Source organism: Aquarana catesbeiana, linkage group LG02 (genome assembly GCF_042186555.1).
Source record: "Aquarana catesbeiana isolate 2022-GZ linkage group LG02, ASM4218655v1, whole genome shotgun sequence".
NCBI lineage: Eukaryota > Metazoa > Chordata > Amphibia > Anura > Ranidae > Aquarana > Aquarana catesbeiana.
The window spans coordinates 523,001,034-523,017,844 of record NC_133325.1 but is presented as its reverse complement, the minus strand read 5'-3'; the positions used below and the strand labels follow the sequence as shown (position 1 = coordinate 523,017,844).

Genomic DNA, 16,811 nt, shown 5'->3' with positions numbered 1-16,811 from the left:
TGTTCAATCAATATACAAGGCTTAAACACCCCTGAGAAAAGATCCCAACTACTTTACACACTTCAGAAAAGCAAAACCCAAATAGTGTTCATTCAGGAAACCCATTTCCGCTCCGATAACATTCCCAAACTATACAATCATTACTTCCCAAAAGTATACCACGCCACCACTGACAGTTCCAAATCCAAAGGAGTTGCCATATTAATAGCGAAAATCTGCCCCCTACATATCTCTGACATCAAACAAGATGTTAACGGACGATACTTGTTCCTTAAAGGCACAATACACGACAGACCCATTACTCTCGCCAACATTTACGCCCCTAACAAACAACAAGTCCCCTTTTTTCGAAACACGTTGCACTTACTCACTGAATTTCACACTGGAATCCTCATTGTTGGTGGAGACTTTAATGTAGCATTAAATCCGACCCAAGACTCTTCTAGTGGAACAACCTCCATGCCATATAGAGCCCTGACAGCTATCAAAAAACAAGTACGAGAATTAACTCTACACGATACATGGCGTACGTTACATCCACAGGATCGAGACTTCACATTTTATTCACCTCCCCACAACAAATACACTAGAATCAACCACCTTTATATCTCCCAGAACGATCTCACACTCCTTACGAAAGCAACCATAGATCCTATGGTGATCTCAGATCATAACCCCATCAATATTACCCTAACTCTACCAAAAACTCGTATCACAAATTCGATCTGGCATCTTGATAATTCTCTTTTAACAGACCCTGAAGTCACACAAAAATTCACCACCCGCCTTACGCAATACTTCTTAGAAAATACCTCCGAGGACTCCTCACCAGCTACTGTCTGGGCTGCACATAAATGTGTAATAAGAGGAGAACTCATCTCCCTTGCTGCGGCCAGAGCTAAACTCAGACGAAATCATATTGTCAGTTTATCTGCTAAAATTCACTCTCTGGAAAAGGCCCATAAACTATCTTTAGCCACTAAAACGCTCGAACAACTTCTAAAAGCTAGGGAAGAACTAAAGGAAGAATTAGGCAAAACACTGAAACGTAAATATATTTTAACACAGAAACTATTTTATGAATTTGCAAATAAGTCAGGGAAAATGCCATACATAAAATCACAGACCCTAACGGCAACATCTTTGTCTCCCCAGAAGATATTTCCACTCAATTCGTACAATACTTCTCCAAACTGTATAATCTACCCCCCACGACCACGACTGGCCCCACCTCAAACAGACAAGAGGCCATCAAAGATTTCCTCTCGCAATATTGCTCAGTATCTCTTACTCCAGAAGACACGATAGGTTTAGATAGTCCTATCAATACTGAGGAAACTAACTTAGCCTTGAACCAACTTAAGACGGGAAAAAGCCCAGGTCCAGACGGACTGACTGTAAGCTACTACAAAACTTTTCAAGAAACAATTATCCCATACTTCACCAAGACGTTTAACTCACTATGTTCCTCACCACAAACACACAAAGAACTACTAGAAGCACATATTACATTAATACCAAAACCCGATAAAGATGAAAAGATAGTTTCTAACTATAGACCTATCTCCCTCCTCAATGTGGACATTAAACTATACGCCAAAATACTGGCTAACTGCATACTCCCTCTCCTCCCTCACTTGATTTCCCTTGATCAGGTAGGATTCATTCCTGGTAGAGAAGCTAGGGATAATACCCAAAAAGCAATCAACGTCCACCACTGGCTGTCAACATCTTCTAAACCAGGGTTCTTTCTATCTCTAGACGTGGAGAAGGCGTTTGACAGAGTGTCTTGGGACTACATGTTCGCAACGCTGCAGACTATGGGATTTCCCAATCATTTTGTCCAACTGATATCCATGCTATATACATGCCCCTCGGCTAGAGTGAGGGTCAACGGACGCCTGTTGAACGCCTTCTCCGTGTCGAATGGCACATGTCAGGGATTCCCTTTATCACCTTGTTTATACTCACTCTAGAACCCATTCTATGCAAACTTAGGGCTAACTCCAACATCAAAGGCATAAATATTGGTAACAAAACCTACAAAATTGCGGCTTATGCAGACGATATCCTCCTTTTTCTCTCAGACCCTTTGATCTCCTTACCCAATCTGCTCCGAGACTTTACCCTTTTCCATAACATATCTAACCTGCAAATTAACTTCACGAAATCCAAAGCACTTAACATTTCCCTCCCGTCGATGGTGGTCAACCAATGCAAAAATAATTTTCCTTTTAGTTGGGAACCCCAAGCTCTAACTTATTTAGGTATAAATATCCCATCAAACTTGACAGAACTATATGACAAGAATTATCTGACAATTCTAAGAAATATCCAAAAAGATCTAAATAAATGGACTTTGAAACAATTCTCCTGGTTTGGACAAATTGCCATCCTGAAGATGAATATCTTACCCAGGATATTATACATATTGCAAACCGTACCAATTAAACTACCTCCATCATTCTTCGTGACTTACAATAAAATCTGCAGAAATTTCATTTTTGCCTCCAAGTCCCCAAGACTAAGCTGGAACCAAATGACTCTTCCCAAAATGATGGGCGGCTTAGGCCTTCCTGACATCCATAAATACTACTCAGCATGCCACCTCACTAGAATAATTGACTGGCACATCCATAATCAATCTAAAGACTGGATTTCTATTGAGGATTCTTTTGCAAAAATCCCTCTCTCACACCTACCATGGATTACAGCTCAATCTATACCTAAAGAACGCTCGACACATCCATTAACGGGCCCCACACTTCACGTATTCAAAACAATATCCCACACGCTCAAATGGAATCCCACACCAGGCCCAATGACCCCTGTTAATGATAACCCAGCTTTTCCCCCTGGCTTATCACTCTTACATCCGACTCCTGAACACACGCCAAAATCACCAAAAGCCTACCAATTTTTTCATAACGATGTTATGCTCCCTTTTTGTGATTTAGCGTCTCATTTTCCAGAATATAACATCCCTTTTTACAAATTTCTACAAATTAGACATTTCTTGAAAAGCAACGGACCTATTACGCAATGGTATAGAGACCAAACCCCCTTTGAAATTTTATGCTCCAGTACAGAACCTCAAAGACATCTAATTTCTTCGGTTTATTTGTTTCTTTTTAATGCTTATGATCCCAAATCCAGTTCAATTAACCAGAGATGGGAACGGGAACTACAGATAGATTTACGCTCAGAAGATTGGGAACGCATTTATGAACATATTCACAAAGGCTCCGTAAACGTTTCCGCACAAGAAAATAACTACAAAATTTATTCGAGATGGTACCACACACCAGACAAAATTCACCTCTATCAACCATCGATATCACCAATGTGCTGGAGATGTAACTCTGAAGTGGGTTCCCTAATCCATATCTGGTGGGATTGCAAACATATAAAATCATTCTGGGAGAAGATTGATGAGACCATATCTCACATTACGACATACAACTTAGACTTCACGCCAGCTCAATATCTATTACATCACACATCGATTCCTCGTTCCACCTATAAAAAAATCTCTAATGCTTCATTTAGTAAATGCTATTAAACAATGCATACCACTATATTGGCGGAACACCACTCCCACCCACAATAGCAGATTGGTTGAAACGGATAGAAAAGATATCAGAGATGGAAGACTTAATACACCAAACTAAAGAAAACACAACAAAATACATAAAGACGTGGGCCTGTTGGATACACTTCAAAGAAACCTTGAAATATAAAGAGTTTCTCCACACCTCCTAACCACATCCCACAAGGACTAAACTCCTATAACATTATTTGTAATACCCGCTCATGATACACATGATCTGCCCTCCTTACTTACCTGTGCACACTACTACACACTTGACCCTCAACTATCCCTTTCTTGACATCCTGAGAATAAAATAGCTGAATACCCACGAATGGCTAACACATGTTTGCTATCCGATAATTTTTCAATCCTCACCTATAAGACCGAAGTCTGGACTCCTCTACGTCATATCCCCCCCCCCTCCCCATCCCTTCCTTCCTTATTTACCACGAAATTCCCAATGCCCTGACAGATATGTCAAATATATAATCTCATACCAAACATGGAGTACAAGACTATATTTCTGAATAGATCAACAATATTAACACAACATGACATGACTCCAAGGCCACATCCCTCGCACAGCATGATCCCATTAGGGGTGCTGGGGATGTGGATCTGCTCCTTTAGATTTTCTTACTCCAAAACGTAGACCCCTTGAGAGTTCTCTTAAGGATTCTTTAAATTGCTAAAGTTTCTTTTATTCATCCTACAATCGTTTAATCTGCTATGTACATTCACTGAAAGCTACATGTACTAATGGATTACCTTTACGTAATGATTAAATGTTGATTTTGCAATAATCTATTGTGAAAATTATATACCTTTTATGTTCCGATTGTATCGGTTTCCTTTTCTGTCATAGTATACTGTTCTTGCCTTGTTTTTTGACAATAAAATTATATGAAACAAAAAAAAAAAAATAAGACAACAGTAAAGTTAGCCCAATTTTAATTTATATTGTGAAAGATAATGTTACGCCGAGTAAATTAATACCCAACAAGTCACGCTTAAAAATTGCGCCTGCTCGTGGAATGGCGACAAACTTTTACCCTTAAAAATCTCCATAGGCGACATTTAAAAAAAATTCTACAGGTTGCATGTTTTGAGTTACAGAGGAGGTCTATGGCTAGAATTATTGCTCTTGCTCTACCAATCGCGGTGATACCTCACATGTGTGGTACACCGTTTTCATATGCGGGTGCTACTCATGTATGCGTTCGCTTCTGCGCGCGAGCTCGGTGGGACGGAGCGTATTTAAAAAAATGTTTCTTATTTATTTTACCTTTTTATTTTTTATTTTGACACTGTTCTTTTTAAAAAAATGGTGTCACTTTTATTATTATGGGCTGAAGTGACGTTTTGATGTCGCTTCCGCCCTGCAATGGTATGGAGATGGGTGGGGGCCATCTTCCCCTCACTCGTCTCCATACCCAGTAAGGACAAGGATCCGATCGCCTCCGCTGCTACCGACAGCTCTAGTAAGCGGTGGAGGGCACCGGAGAGCGGCAGGAGGGGGGGCCCTTTCCCACCGCCGATAAAAGTGATATTGCGGCAAATCCCCTGCAGAGACCTCTATTATCGGAAACCAGACCGCACACCGAAGAAGAGGATACCAGGGTTATGGCAGCTAGCTGCTGCCATAACAAAGATATCCCTCTTCAAAGTAAGGACGTATATCGGCGTGCGGTGGTCCAGAAGTGGTTAAAGTGGATCTAAACCACTTTTATCCTTTCTAAACTACTGCCATAGTGGTTATCTATAAGGATATACATGCCTCCTGCATGTATCCTTACCTGTCTCCCCTGTGTCTGTTATGAGACCTGAAAAACTGCAGCTTCTGTGGGTGGGTCTGTTGTCTGGAGCTCGGTGGGTGGAGTTGTGATGTCAGTAGACTCCCCACGCACCTCTACACTCCGCTTGTCAACATGCATTTTCTCCTGTGTATTTCTTACACTGAACTTCTGCTATGATCACTAACATCCAGTCAAAACCCAGAAAGGTCACCACATGACTTCAGCATGCCCAATCACGCTGAGGTGTTGAGCAGCCAATCCTGGGAGAGCTGGAGAAGAAAGGAGGAGGGGATCTGAAGTACACAGAATGTCTCTCTCAGGCTCGTGCATGAGATATGTAAATCACCTGCCACACATAGCAAGGAGGAGAAGGACTCCTATTTCTCTGTCCATTTTTATCTCACTGAAAAAAGATAAGAGGACTGCTCAGAGCTGGATTAACTCTCTCTGGCAAGACTGGGCACAGATGATATGAAATATACTGCAAGCCTTAATTAAAATTATTTTTTTCGGGTTTACATCCAATTTAAAGGTATTTTGATATTTACATAACTCCTCCCAAGTGGAAGCCTACTGTTTGAATCAGAGATGAGAGCTTTTGAGAGGCATAATAAGGCAGCGTTGTTTTAGGGACCCAGTGATGAAATGACTGTGTCTAAAATAAGATATATAATTAAAATGGAATGTTTTTATTTTCAAAATGTATTTAGCATGTTGATAAGATGGGAAAGGAGGAGCTGAGGGATTAAATGTTAACTTTAAATTGTTTGAAACAAAATAGATTTTTATCCCATGCCACATGAGCGCTACACATACATTCTTTATGTAGGTTATTTAGCTAACTGGTGCAGCTGTTGCAGAAAGTGACATCTGGTAGAACATAAGTATATTGAGGAATTTCCTGTGTCTGTGTAAAGTACAAATAAATAATAATAATACCAAATAATATTTACAGATCTACCTATAGTATGTATTTTGTCTGACTGTCTATCTACCTATATTCTACTGATTTTTTTTTTCTTCCAGATTTACATGGACCAGGAATGGAAAATTTTACAATGTTGCTAAGGATCCAAAAGTTTCATTTCGCAGACGTGCAGGAACCCTTGTCATAGACATTTATGGGGGTGGTAGACCAGAAGATTATGAAGGGGAGTATCAGTGCTTTGCTCGCAACCAGCATGGGACAGCTCTTTCGAATAAAATCTTACTTCAGGTTTCTAGTAAGTTCCCAGTTCTGAGATACAGAGTCAGGGAAAAACTCAGTAATTTATATCAAACTAAGAAATGTGTTTTCTTGCTTTATGCTTAAACAGCTCCAGTAACCCATTCTGTAAAAGCATAGATGTAGAAAGTATTTCCTCTAAAAGCCAGATTTATATATACAGGCATATTGTATTTATGTTATTGCATGTCCCTATTGCTCCTCAGTATAATATTATTATTATTATTCACAATTTTATAGCACCAACAGCAGTGTTTTACAATATATGGCATTAAGTGACTGATCCAGCAACAGATTCTTATCCACTGGGGCTTCTCCAGTAAATTATGAAGAAATGAATGATATACTATACAGTATCTCACAAGAGTGAGTACACCCCTCACATTTTTGTAAATATTTTATTATATCTTTTCATGTGACAACACCAAAGAAATGACACTTTGCTACAATGTGAAGTAGTGAGAGTACAGCTTGTATAACAGTGTAAATTTGCTGTCCCCTCAAAATAACTCAACACACAGCCATTAATGTCTAAACCGCTGGCAACAAAAGTGAATACAACCCCAAGTGAAAATGTCCAAATTTGGCCCAATTAGCCATTTTTCCTACCCGGTGTCATGTGACTTGTTAGTGTTACAAGGTCTCAGGTGTGAATGGGAAGCAGGTGTGTTAAATTTGGTGTTATTACTCTCACTCATACTGGTCACTGGAAGTTCAACATGGCACCTTATGGCAAAGAACTCTCTGAGGACCTGAAAAAAAAATGTTGCTCTACATAAAGACTAGGCTATAAGAAGATTGCCAAGACCCTGAAACTGAGCTGCAGAACGGTGGCCAAGACCATACAATGGTTTAACAGGACAGGTTCCACTTAGAACAGGCCTCGCCATGGTTGACCAAAGAAGTTGAGTGCACATGCTCAGTGTCATATCCAGAGGTTGTCTTTGGGAAATAGATGTATGAGTGCTGCCAGCATTGCTGCAGAAGTTGAAGGGGTGGGGAGTCGGCCTGTCAGTGTTCAGATCATACGCTGCACATTGCATCAAATTGGTCTGCATGGATGTAGTCCCAGAAGGAAGCCTCTTCTAAAGATGATGCACAAGAAAGCCTGCATTTTGCTGAAGACAAGCAGACTAAGGACATGGTTTACTGGAACCATGTCCTGTGGTCTGATGAGACCAAGATAAACTTCAGATGATGTCAAGTGTGTGTGGAGGCAACCGGGTGAGGAGTACAAAGACAAGTGTGGTGGTGGGAGTGTCAAGTTCATTCAGGGAACCATGAATGGCAACATGTACTGTGACACACTGAAGCAGAGCATGGTCCCCTCCCTTCGTAGACTGGGCCGCAGGGCAGTATTCCAACATAACAACCTCAAACACACCTCCAAGACAACCACTGCCTTGCTAAAGAAGCTGAGGGTAAAGGTTATGGAATGGCCAAGCATGTCTCCAGACCTAAACCCTATTGAGCATCTGTGGGGCATCGTCAAACAGAAGGTGGAGGAGCACAAGGTCTCTAACATCCACCAGCTTCATGATATTGTCATGGAGGAGTGGAAGAGGACTCCAGTGGCAACCTGTAAAGCTCTGGCGAACTCCATGCCCAAGAGGGTTAAGGCAGTGCTGGAAAATAATGGTGGCCACATAAAATATTGACACACTTTGGGCCCAGTTTTGACATTTTCACTTAGGAGTGTACTCACTTTTGTTTCCAGTGGTTTAGACATTAATGGCTGTGTGTTGGGTTATTTTGAGGGGACAGCAAATTTCCACTGTTATACAAGCTGTACACTCACTACTATACATTGTGGCAAAGTGTCATTTCTTCAGTGTTGTCACATGAAAAGACATAATAAAATATTTGAAAAAATGTGAGGGTGTACTCACTTTTGTGAGATAATGTACATTGCTATTAGGGATGGGTCGAACACCTCGCAGTTCGGTTCGCACCAGGACATCCGAACAGGCAAAAAGTTATAGCGAACATGCAAACCCTATTAAAGTCCATGGGACACGAATATTAAAAATCAAAAGTGCTTATTTTAAAGTCTTATATGCAAGTTATTGCCATAAATATATAAATGATAAATATCGTGCCTATGGGAATCCCCTTAGTCTGCCTGTAAAGTGGCGCATCTGTGTGATGTGTAGAACAGTGCCGCAGCTAAATGACGTTTCTGTTATACTGTTATACAAGCTGTACATTCACTACTTTACATTGTAGCAAAGTGTAATTTCTTCTGTGTTGTCACATGCAAGGATATAGTAAAATATTTACAAAAATGTGCGGGGTGTACTCACTTTTGTGAGATACTGTATATATTTCAACCTATTTTATTTATTAAATACTGGACATTCAAATTTTCAAATGTTGGATTTTTTTATTCTTATAAAAACAAAATGCCTAGGTTATTCTAAAATACTCAATGATTTAATATTTATCCATGTATGAAAGTGCATCTCAAATATCTTGCTATCTTAATATATCTCATAACCTTGCCACATGCCTTTATTTCACAGGATCTCCACTATGGCCAAAAGAAAATTTAGATCCGGTTGTTGTAAATGAAGGGGCATCTCTCATTCTGCAATGCAACCCTCCTCCTGGTCTCCCTCCTCCAGTCATATTCTGGATGAGCAGCTGTAAGTGGGAGAGGCTAGTATGTGTGTTTCAACTATTAGACTGTGAGGACATTTAAAAGTACTGTATTGTGTTAATAAAAATAGTTTAGTAAATCTTAATACCAGATTTTGTAGTTTCTAATTTAGGTTAATGTATCAGAAGTTCAAATCCTTGAAATAAAAGGATTGGAAAGGCTGTCAAACACATGAATATTGAGATACAATGCTGTGAAAAAGTATTTGTCCCCTTTCTGATTTTTTTTTGCATATTTGTCACACTTAAATGACTTAGATCATCAAAAAATGTATTATTACACAAAGATAACCCGACTAGCCCACTCCAAAACCTAATTTTTTTTTCCCATAAAGATTTTATTGAGTATAATAACAAAAAAAGTACAGACAATTGTAAACAGTTGTCACATGACATCATCAGCTCATAACAGGATATCCATAACACTTAAAGCAACATTGCGAAAGTAAGTCATCAAGGAAGGTATTCTGAGATATGTCAAAGTACAGGGAAATAGCGTCTTAGGGGGGAAGATTCTATTGCAGTATACACTACCCCCCCCCCCCCCGGATCCTCTCCCGGTAAGACCAGAGGAGGAGATGGGTTATTGAGCCAATCCTGGCAAAAATACAGTGTGTACTGATTCCCCATAGAGCATATATGCTGAGCATCATGAGACGTAGCAATCATCAAGTATTATCATTCATGTTTGACTGTAATATATGGGGCTATAAGAAGACTGATAGTAGAAGAGACAGGATGGGGAGAGCCGGGAGAGGAAAGATCCTTTGAGACAGGGAGAAAGAGAGAAAGACAAGAAGAATGAGAGTAGAGAGAAGCAAGGAGAGAGAAAAAGGAAGGGAAAAGGAAAAAGCCAAACACAATAGAATAAAATAAAATAAATGACAATACAAGAAAAGAAAGAAAGAATAGAGAAAAAGAAAAAAAAGGAAGGGGGGGAATAGAGAGAATAGTAAATATACACCAGGAAGGATAGAGGTCAGGGGTGAATGAGCCCAGGGATGAGTGAGCCCACACCCCCCCTTCTTTGATTAAAAATATCCCAATTTGCAGCTACGAGATCTGCAGGGGGACCTAGGAGGAATACTGATGGTATCTGTCAGAGGTTATAAAGTGGGTCCAACATGCCCAGGTAGCGGTAAATTTATGCACTCTGTCCTGAGAGATATGGATAAGCTCTTTCATTTCTTTTGTTTTGGAGACTCTTGCAAGCCATTCCCTGATTGTTGGAACGCAGGTAGAACGCCAATGTTTGGGAATGCATAGCCTGGCTGCATTGACCAAATGCATAGCTAAGGCTTTGAAATATTGCTGTTTAGATAGGGATGTGTGGTGTAAAAGGAATTGGGCGGGGGTGTAGTCGAGAGTGAATGTAGTAATATGTGCGATTAAATCGTGGACCTCCTTCCAAAAGGGTTGGAGGATCGAGCAATCCCACCACACATGAAGCATTGAACCCACCTTCAATCCACACCTCCAGCAAGTGTTAGGGATAGCAGAAGAAAATTTGTGAAGCCGTGAAGGGGTCCTATACCACCTGGTAGCTATCTTCTACCCATTTTCTTGGGTGGCTATATTTAATGAACCCTTATGCGTATATTCGTAGACCGTGGTCCACTCATCGTGTGTTAAAGGTGTTAGTAGGTCCCTGTTCCATGAAATTTGTGAGGGCGTAAAAGACGGGTTCGGGAGATCAGTTAGAAAGGTATATAGAAGAGAGATAAGGTGTCTTTGTGGGGTTTTACGGTGACACAAAGTTTCAAAGGGCTGAAGCTGTTTTGTCCAGTGTGCTTGACCGGTGTGGGTTTCAAGAAAATGCCTAATTTGTCTATAGGTCCAAAAAGAAAATGAGGAAGTTTTGGACATTTCTCTAAGTTTATCTAGGGAAATGATTTTCCCATCAAGATAGAAATGTAGGACTAAGACATCCTCGTGTGGCCATTCCTTCTGTAAAAAATTGGTGGAAGTACCCGGAGAGAATGCAGGATTCCCTCTTATAGGGCGTACACACGGTCGGACTTTGTTCGGACATTCCGACAACAAAATCCTAGGATTTTTTCCGACGGATGTTGGCTCAAACTTGTCTTGCATACACACAGTCACACAAAGTTGTCGGAAAATCCAATCGTTCTGAACGCGGTGACGTAAAACACGTACGTCGGGACTATAAACGGGGCAGTGGCCAATAGCTTTCATCTCTTTATTTATTCTGAGCATGCGTGGCACTTTGTCCGTCGGATTTGTGTACACACGATTGGAATTTCCGACAACGGATTTTGTTGTCGGAAAATTTTATCTCCTGCTCTCCAACTTTGTGTGTCGGAAAATCCGATGAAAAATGTCCGATGGAGCCCCCACACGGTCGGAATTTCCGACAACACGCTCCGATCGGACATTTTCCATCGGAAAATTCGACCGTGTGTACGGGGCATTAGTGTGGTTAGGGGACCTGGAACTGAGGCTAGGGCTCCATTGATCGACGCTTTCCTAAATGCTAAGAGGGATGGGTATATTAGTGGGTGTGTGGCTAGTATTTGTGGCCAGTGTTTAGGGGGTAGCCATGGAAGGAGGTGTAAGGAAACACCAAAACCTAAATTTAGCTTTGTTTGAACCATTTGGAGGTGGACTTGCTGTTGTGTTTCGGATCATTGTCTTGCTGCATAAGCCAAGTGCACCTGAGCTTGAGGTCACAAACTGATGGCCGGATGGTCTCCTTTAGGATTTTCTGGTAGAGCTAAGAATTCTTGGTTCCATCAATTATGGTAAGTCATCCAGGTCCTGAAGCTGCAAAGCAGCCCCAGACTATCACGCTACCACCACCATGACTGACTGTTGGTATGATGTTCTTGTTATGAAATTATGTATTAGTTTTATGCCAGATGTAACGGGACCCACACCTTCCAAAAAGTAAAATTTTTGTCTCATCAGTCCACAGAATATTTGCCTAAAAGTCTTGGGGATAATCAAGATGTTTTTTGGTAAATGTGAAATGAGCCTTTGTGTTCTTTTTGGTCAGCACTGGCTTTGGTCTTGGAACTCTCCCATGGATGCCATTTTTGCCCAATCTCTTTCTTATTGTGAATCATGAACACTGATCTTACCTGAGGCAAGCGAGGCCTGCAGGTCATTAAATGTTGTTCTGGGTTCTTTTATGACCTCCTGGATGAGTCGTCGTCATGGTCTTAGAGTAATTTTTGTAGGCTGGCCACTCCTGGAAAGGTTCACTACTGTTCCAAGTTATCTCCATTTGTGAATAATGGCTCTCCCTGTGGTTCACTGGAGTTCCAAAGCCTTAGAAATGGCTTTGGAACCCTTCCTAGACCGATACATGTACATTACTTTGTTTCTAATCTGTTCTTTATTTTTTTTAGATTGTGGCATGATGTGCGGCTTTTTGTGATCTGTTAGTGTGCTTCACATTGTCAGACAGCTTCTGTTTATGTGATTTCTTGATTGAACAGGTCTGGCAACAATCAGGCCTGGGAGTTAATTAACTCAGCTTTCCAAAAAAATTGTGGTTAATCACAGTTCATTCATAATTCAGCATGGGAGGGGGCAATTACTTTTTCACATAGGGTCAGGCAGGTTTGAAAAGCTTTTTACCCTTAATAAATTAAATAATTACTTAAAACCTGCATCTTGGATTAATTTGGGTTATCTTTGTGTAATATTAAAATTTGTTATGATCTGAATCATTTAAGTGTGAGAAATATGCAAAACAAAAAACAGCACTGTATGTCATAAATACAAACCTCAGTTACTTTCATTAGGGCCATACTGTGCTCTTACATCGTACGTGGTCTAGGTAGTAATAAATCAGTAAATTTCAAAGTATTAATTGTCCTGTTATCTGTGCTGCAGTAGCTAGCTGCCAAAAGGTAGCAATGCAGGTGTTTCCTCAGAGTCTACACCCAATGTCCTGTGGATTAAATTGAATGACAAGGCAGAGAAAAAAAAGTTTAAGCGTTGAATCCATACTTGAAGTACATAACTGATTATGTGCCAGATAAATAGTATACTCCTATCTTCCTCTTTGACATGACTACACAGCTCTGAATTTCTAAGCATGTGGTGTCAGCCCTGCCTACTTCATTTCTGATAGATTGCAAAGAACTCGGACCTCTCTTCATCTCATCTACCCCTCCTCATCTTCATAATCCCTCTTTATGCACAGGCAGTGAGCACAGAAAGTTATCAGATTACATTGTCTGGCAAATCCAACAGGTATTTTTTGTACTTACCGAACAAAGAAAAGGGCAGAATTGTTAGATAAACTTTATTTGCTCTCCTTTTGTGGTTTCATTTTGAACTTTAGCAGCATGCACATTTGACTTACGAATGAACGGTCATGTCTGTGTTTAAGAAGCTTGGGCTGAGAGAAACACAAGGCTTTATTTTACTTGTCTCATTGTCACAAAATCAGCAGTTATGACTAGGCTGACAGCAAAAGATTAGCATTTATGAGTAAAAATATGATGCTGGATAAAATTTATGAAAAGTCAGTCGGATTATCACAAAGGGGACCCAGGGTTGAGCATCCACATACACCAATCTGCCACAATATTATGACCACAGACAGGTAAGGTGAATAACATTGGTTATCCTATTACAATAGCAATTGAAAGTGATTGGGATACATTGAGCAGCAAGTGAACATGTTGTCCATGAAGCTGATGTGTTGAAAGTAGAAAAAATGGACAAGCGTAAGGATCTGACGACTTTTGACAAGGGCCAAACTGTAACGGCTAGATTACGGGGTCAGTGAAACTTCAAAGCTTCAGCTCTTGTGGGATGTTCTTGGTCTGTAGTGGTCAGGACCTACCAAAAATGGTCCAGGGAATGAAAACTGGTGATAGAATCATGGTCGGCTAAATCTCATTAATGTACATGGGGAGCGAAGGCTGGCCTGTGTAGTCTATATGTGATAGAGTCTTGCAAACGCCCCAAAAAACAAAACTAATTATATAGGTACTAGAAATTCTATGGGGCTTATTTACTAAAGGCAAGTCCACTTTGCACTACAGGTGCACTTGGAAGTGCAGTCGCTGTGGATCTGAGGGGGACATTGAATTAAAATAAAAAACAGCATTTTTACTTGCACATGATTGGATGATAAAATCAGCAGAGCTTCCCCTCAGATCTACAGCGATCTAAAGCGACTGCACCTATAAGTTCACTTTCAAGTGCACTTGCAGTGCACTGTGTAGTGCAGAGTGGATTTGCCTTTAGTAAATCAACCTGTGTGTGTGAAAGGTATTCAAAGACCAGCTGCTAGCACTGATCACATCCCCATATGCATGTGCACAAAAATCAATATATAAGAGAGTGCAGTGCTGAATCATGAAATATAAACAAATATCAAAAATCATTGAATCAAACAACATATAAAGAGCATAATTAAATATCCTTGCAATAAAGTGCAAAAATGTCATGTTTGCACAGAACGATCTCCATCTAATGCATTGTTAGGACACATGTTTACTGCTCCATAGAGGAGACTGGAGGATCTGATCGGGAACGCCTGAAGAACTGACAGACGGACCTGATTGGTCAGCTAGTATGAAAGGGGCCTGTGGAGTCTGTGAAAATACATATTGCAATAAAACATCATACAATGTAACATTGAATTTAAGGGCTAAATATCTCAAAGTATAAATATTTAACTAATTCAGTAAATAAAGCATGTTTTTTAGTGAATTGACTAGTTTTGAGATTACAAATGGGAAACCTTCTGTTTATTATCTAGTGTGAATGTGTTTACAATACTCAGTCATCCTTACTTGATATACTAAATATATTACCTTTCTGGCTTGTCTAGCAATGGAACCAATTGTGCAGAACAGAAGAGTGTCCCAGGGTCTGAACGGAGACCTGTACTTCTCTAACGTCTTGCGTGAGGATGCTGTGACAGATTATAGCTGCAACGCTCGCTCCCATTTCACACATACCATACAGCAGAAAAATGCATACACTTTAAAAGTGCTGACCAGTAAGTGAGCTTTTATATTTTATTGACCCAGATCTTTTTTTTAATACATTTTCTTTCTCAAAGGTATGGACTCGCATTTAAGAAGAGCCTAATTCAACACCAAGTTACCGTCAACTGTTATAGTGCTACATTATGCATCATTAGGCGATCTTTATCATTATATTGGCAGACTAGACTAAAACAGGCAGTAACCAAATCTATATTTTATTTGAGTGGCACACTTCTTTAAAAAAACTACCCTAAGACCTTTTTTAATAGATACATATTTAGAAAGCTCCATAATACCTAAAGCCAGCCATACATGGATCAAAATTCATCTGGTTCAGTAGGGACTGGCCAAATTTTAATCCATGTATAGGCAGGGTGGTTGTACAGAAGTGGGTCTCAATCAGCGGTGCCGAATATAGCTGGCAGAGATTATCATTGTATTCTGAATGCAGGGAAGTCTTCTTGCTGTCAGAATAAAATAATTAAGCGGGGAGGATTCCCCTATCCACCATACATTTGTGGATGGGGAAACCCGCTGGTTGAAGAAAAAAAATGAATTCATGTATGGACTGTCTAAGGTCATCAAAAATCTAAAATCAGTGCCCATTCATTAGGCAGTAACTGTCATCTATAGTTATAAGACCTCATGACTGCACTGGAAGCTAGTGACACCACTGAGATGCAGAGTATTCGCGTGACTGCCATCCCTATGTACTGTATATGCTAAGAAAGTCAGAAGGCCTACACTGCCACTCAGTATTAAGGTTGTCGATAACTTGTCACTTTGAATTCTATAATGTATTATCTTTCAGGTTTTTATTACTGAACTGTGTGACAAGGTTCTCCTTTAGATCATATTGGTAAACACAGTTTTTTGCCATATGCCACAAGAAATTGCTGCTATTTGTTTTAAGTTATTTATAATTTTGCTTTTATTTTACTAGAGGTTTCATGCTCTTTGGTGAAAATACCACTTGTGTAATAATAGCATTTTGCTTGTTGCTGCTGAGGATGCCTTGCTGCTTTTAATTTCAGCTATGTTAGCATTGCGGAATGTTTCATTCTTCTACCACGTCTCTGTCTTTTATCACTTGTTTGTTTGATCTGTTTCAACTAAAGAAATTTTCGTATCAATTGTGTCTACTTTTGAGGTACAATTTGTAATGAATGTTTGCTACATGCTTTTGCGAGCACACTTATGCCTATTATCGTTGTATTACTTACCAAGGGGCCTATTTATAAAGACTGATTGTCATTTGTTTCATTGCACATTTCCCTTTATCTCCAATTTATAAATTTCAAAGTGGGTAGGTTTTATGTCAGAAAAATGGTAAACAGTACATTGATTAAAAAAAATGATTGATACAAAGCACTTACAAAGTGCCAAAATTTACAAAAATGTATGCCAACTTTAGGAAACTTCTTCTCCAGTTTCCTTCCATTTAATTTACCATATTGTTGTGTATAAAAAATAATGTGAGATAGCAATTAGAACCTTTGTAAAGAGGCCCCAATCTTTCATGTCGTTAGATCTTTCTTTTAATTTTTTTTTTAATTTTTTTT

General features: G+C 39.8%; 1 protein-coding gene across 1 annotated transcript in view; it reads left to right on the top strand.

Moving 5' to 3' along the window:
- The window catches only part of NFASC (neurofascin), a gene marked incomplete in the record, with an annotated part of 207,251 nt that overhangs the window by 92,944 nt on the left and 97,496 nt on the right, over positions 1-16,811 (top strand). The window contains 3 exon segments of the mRNA XM_073615822.1: positions 6,415-6,611; positions 9,136-9,258; positions 15,090-15,260. Coding sequence (XP_073471923.1) covers positions 6,415-6,611; positions 9,136-9,258; positions 15,090-15,260 — 491 coding nt within the window.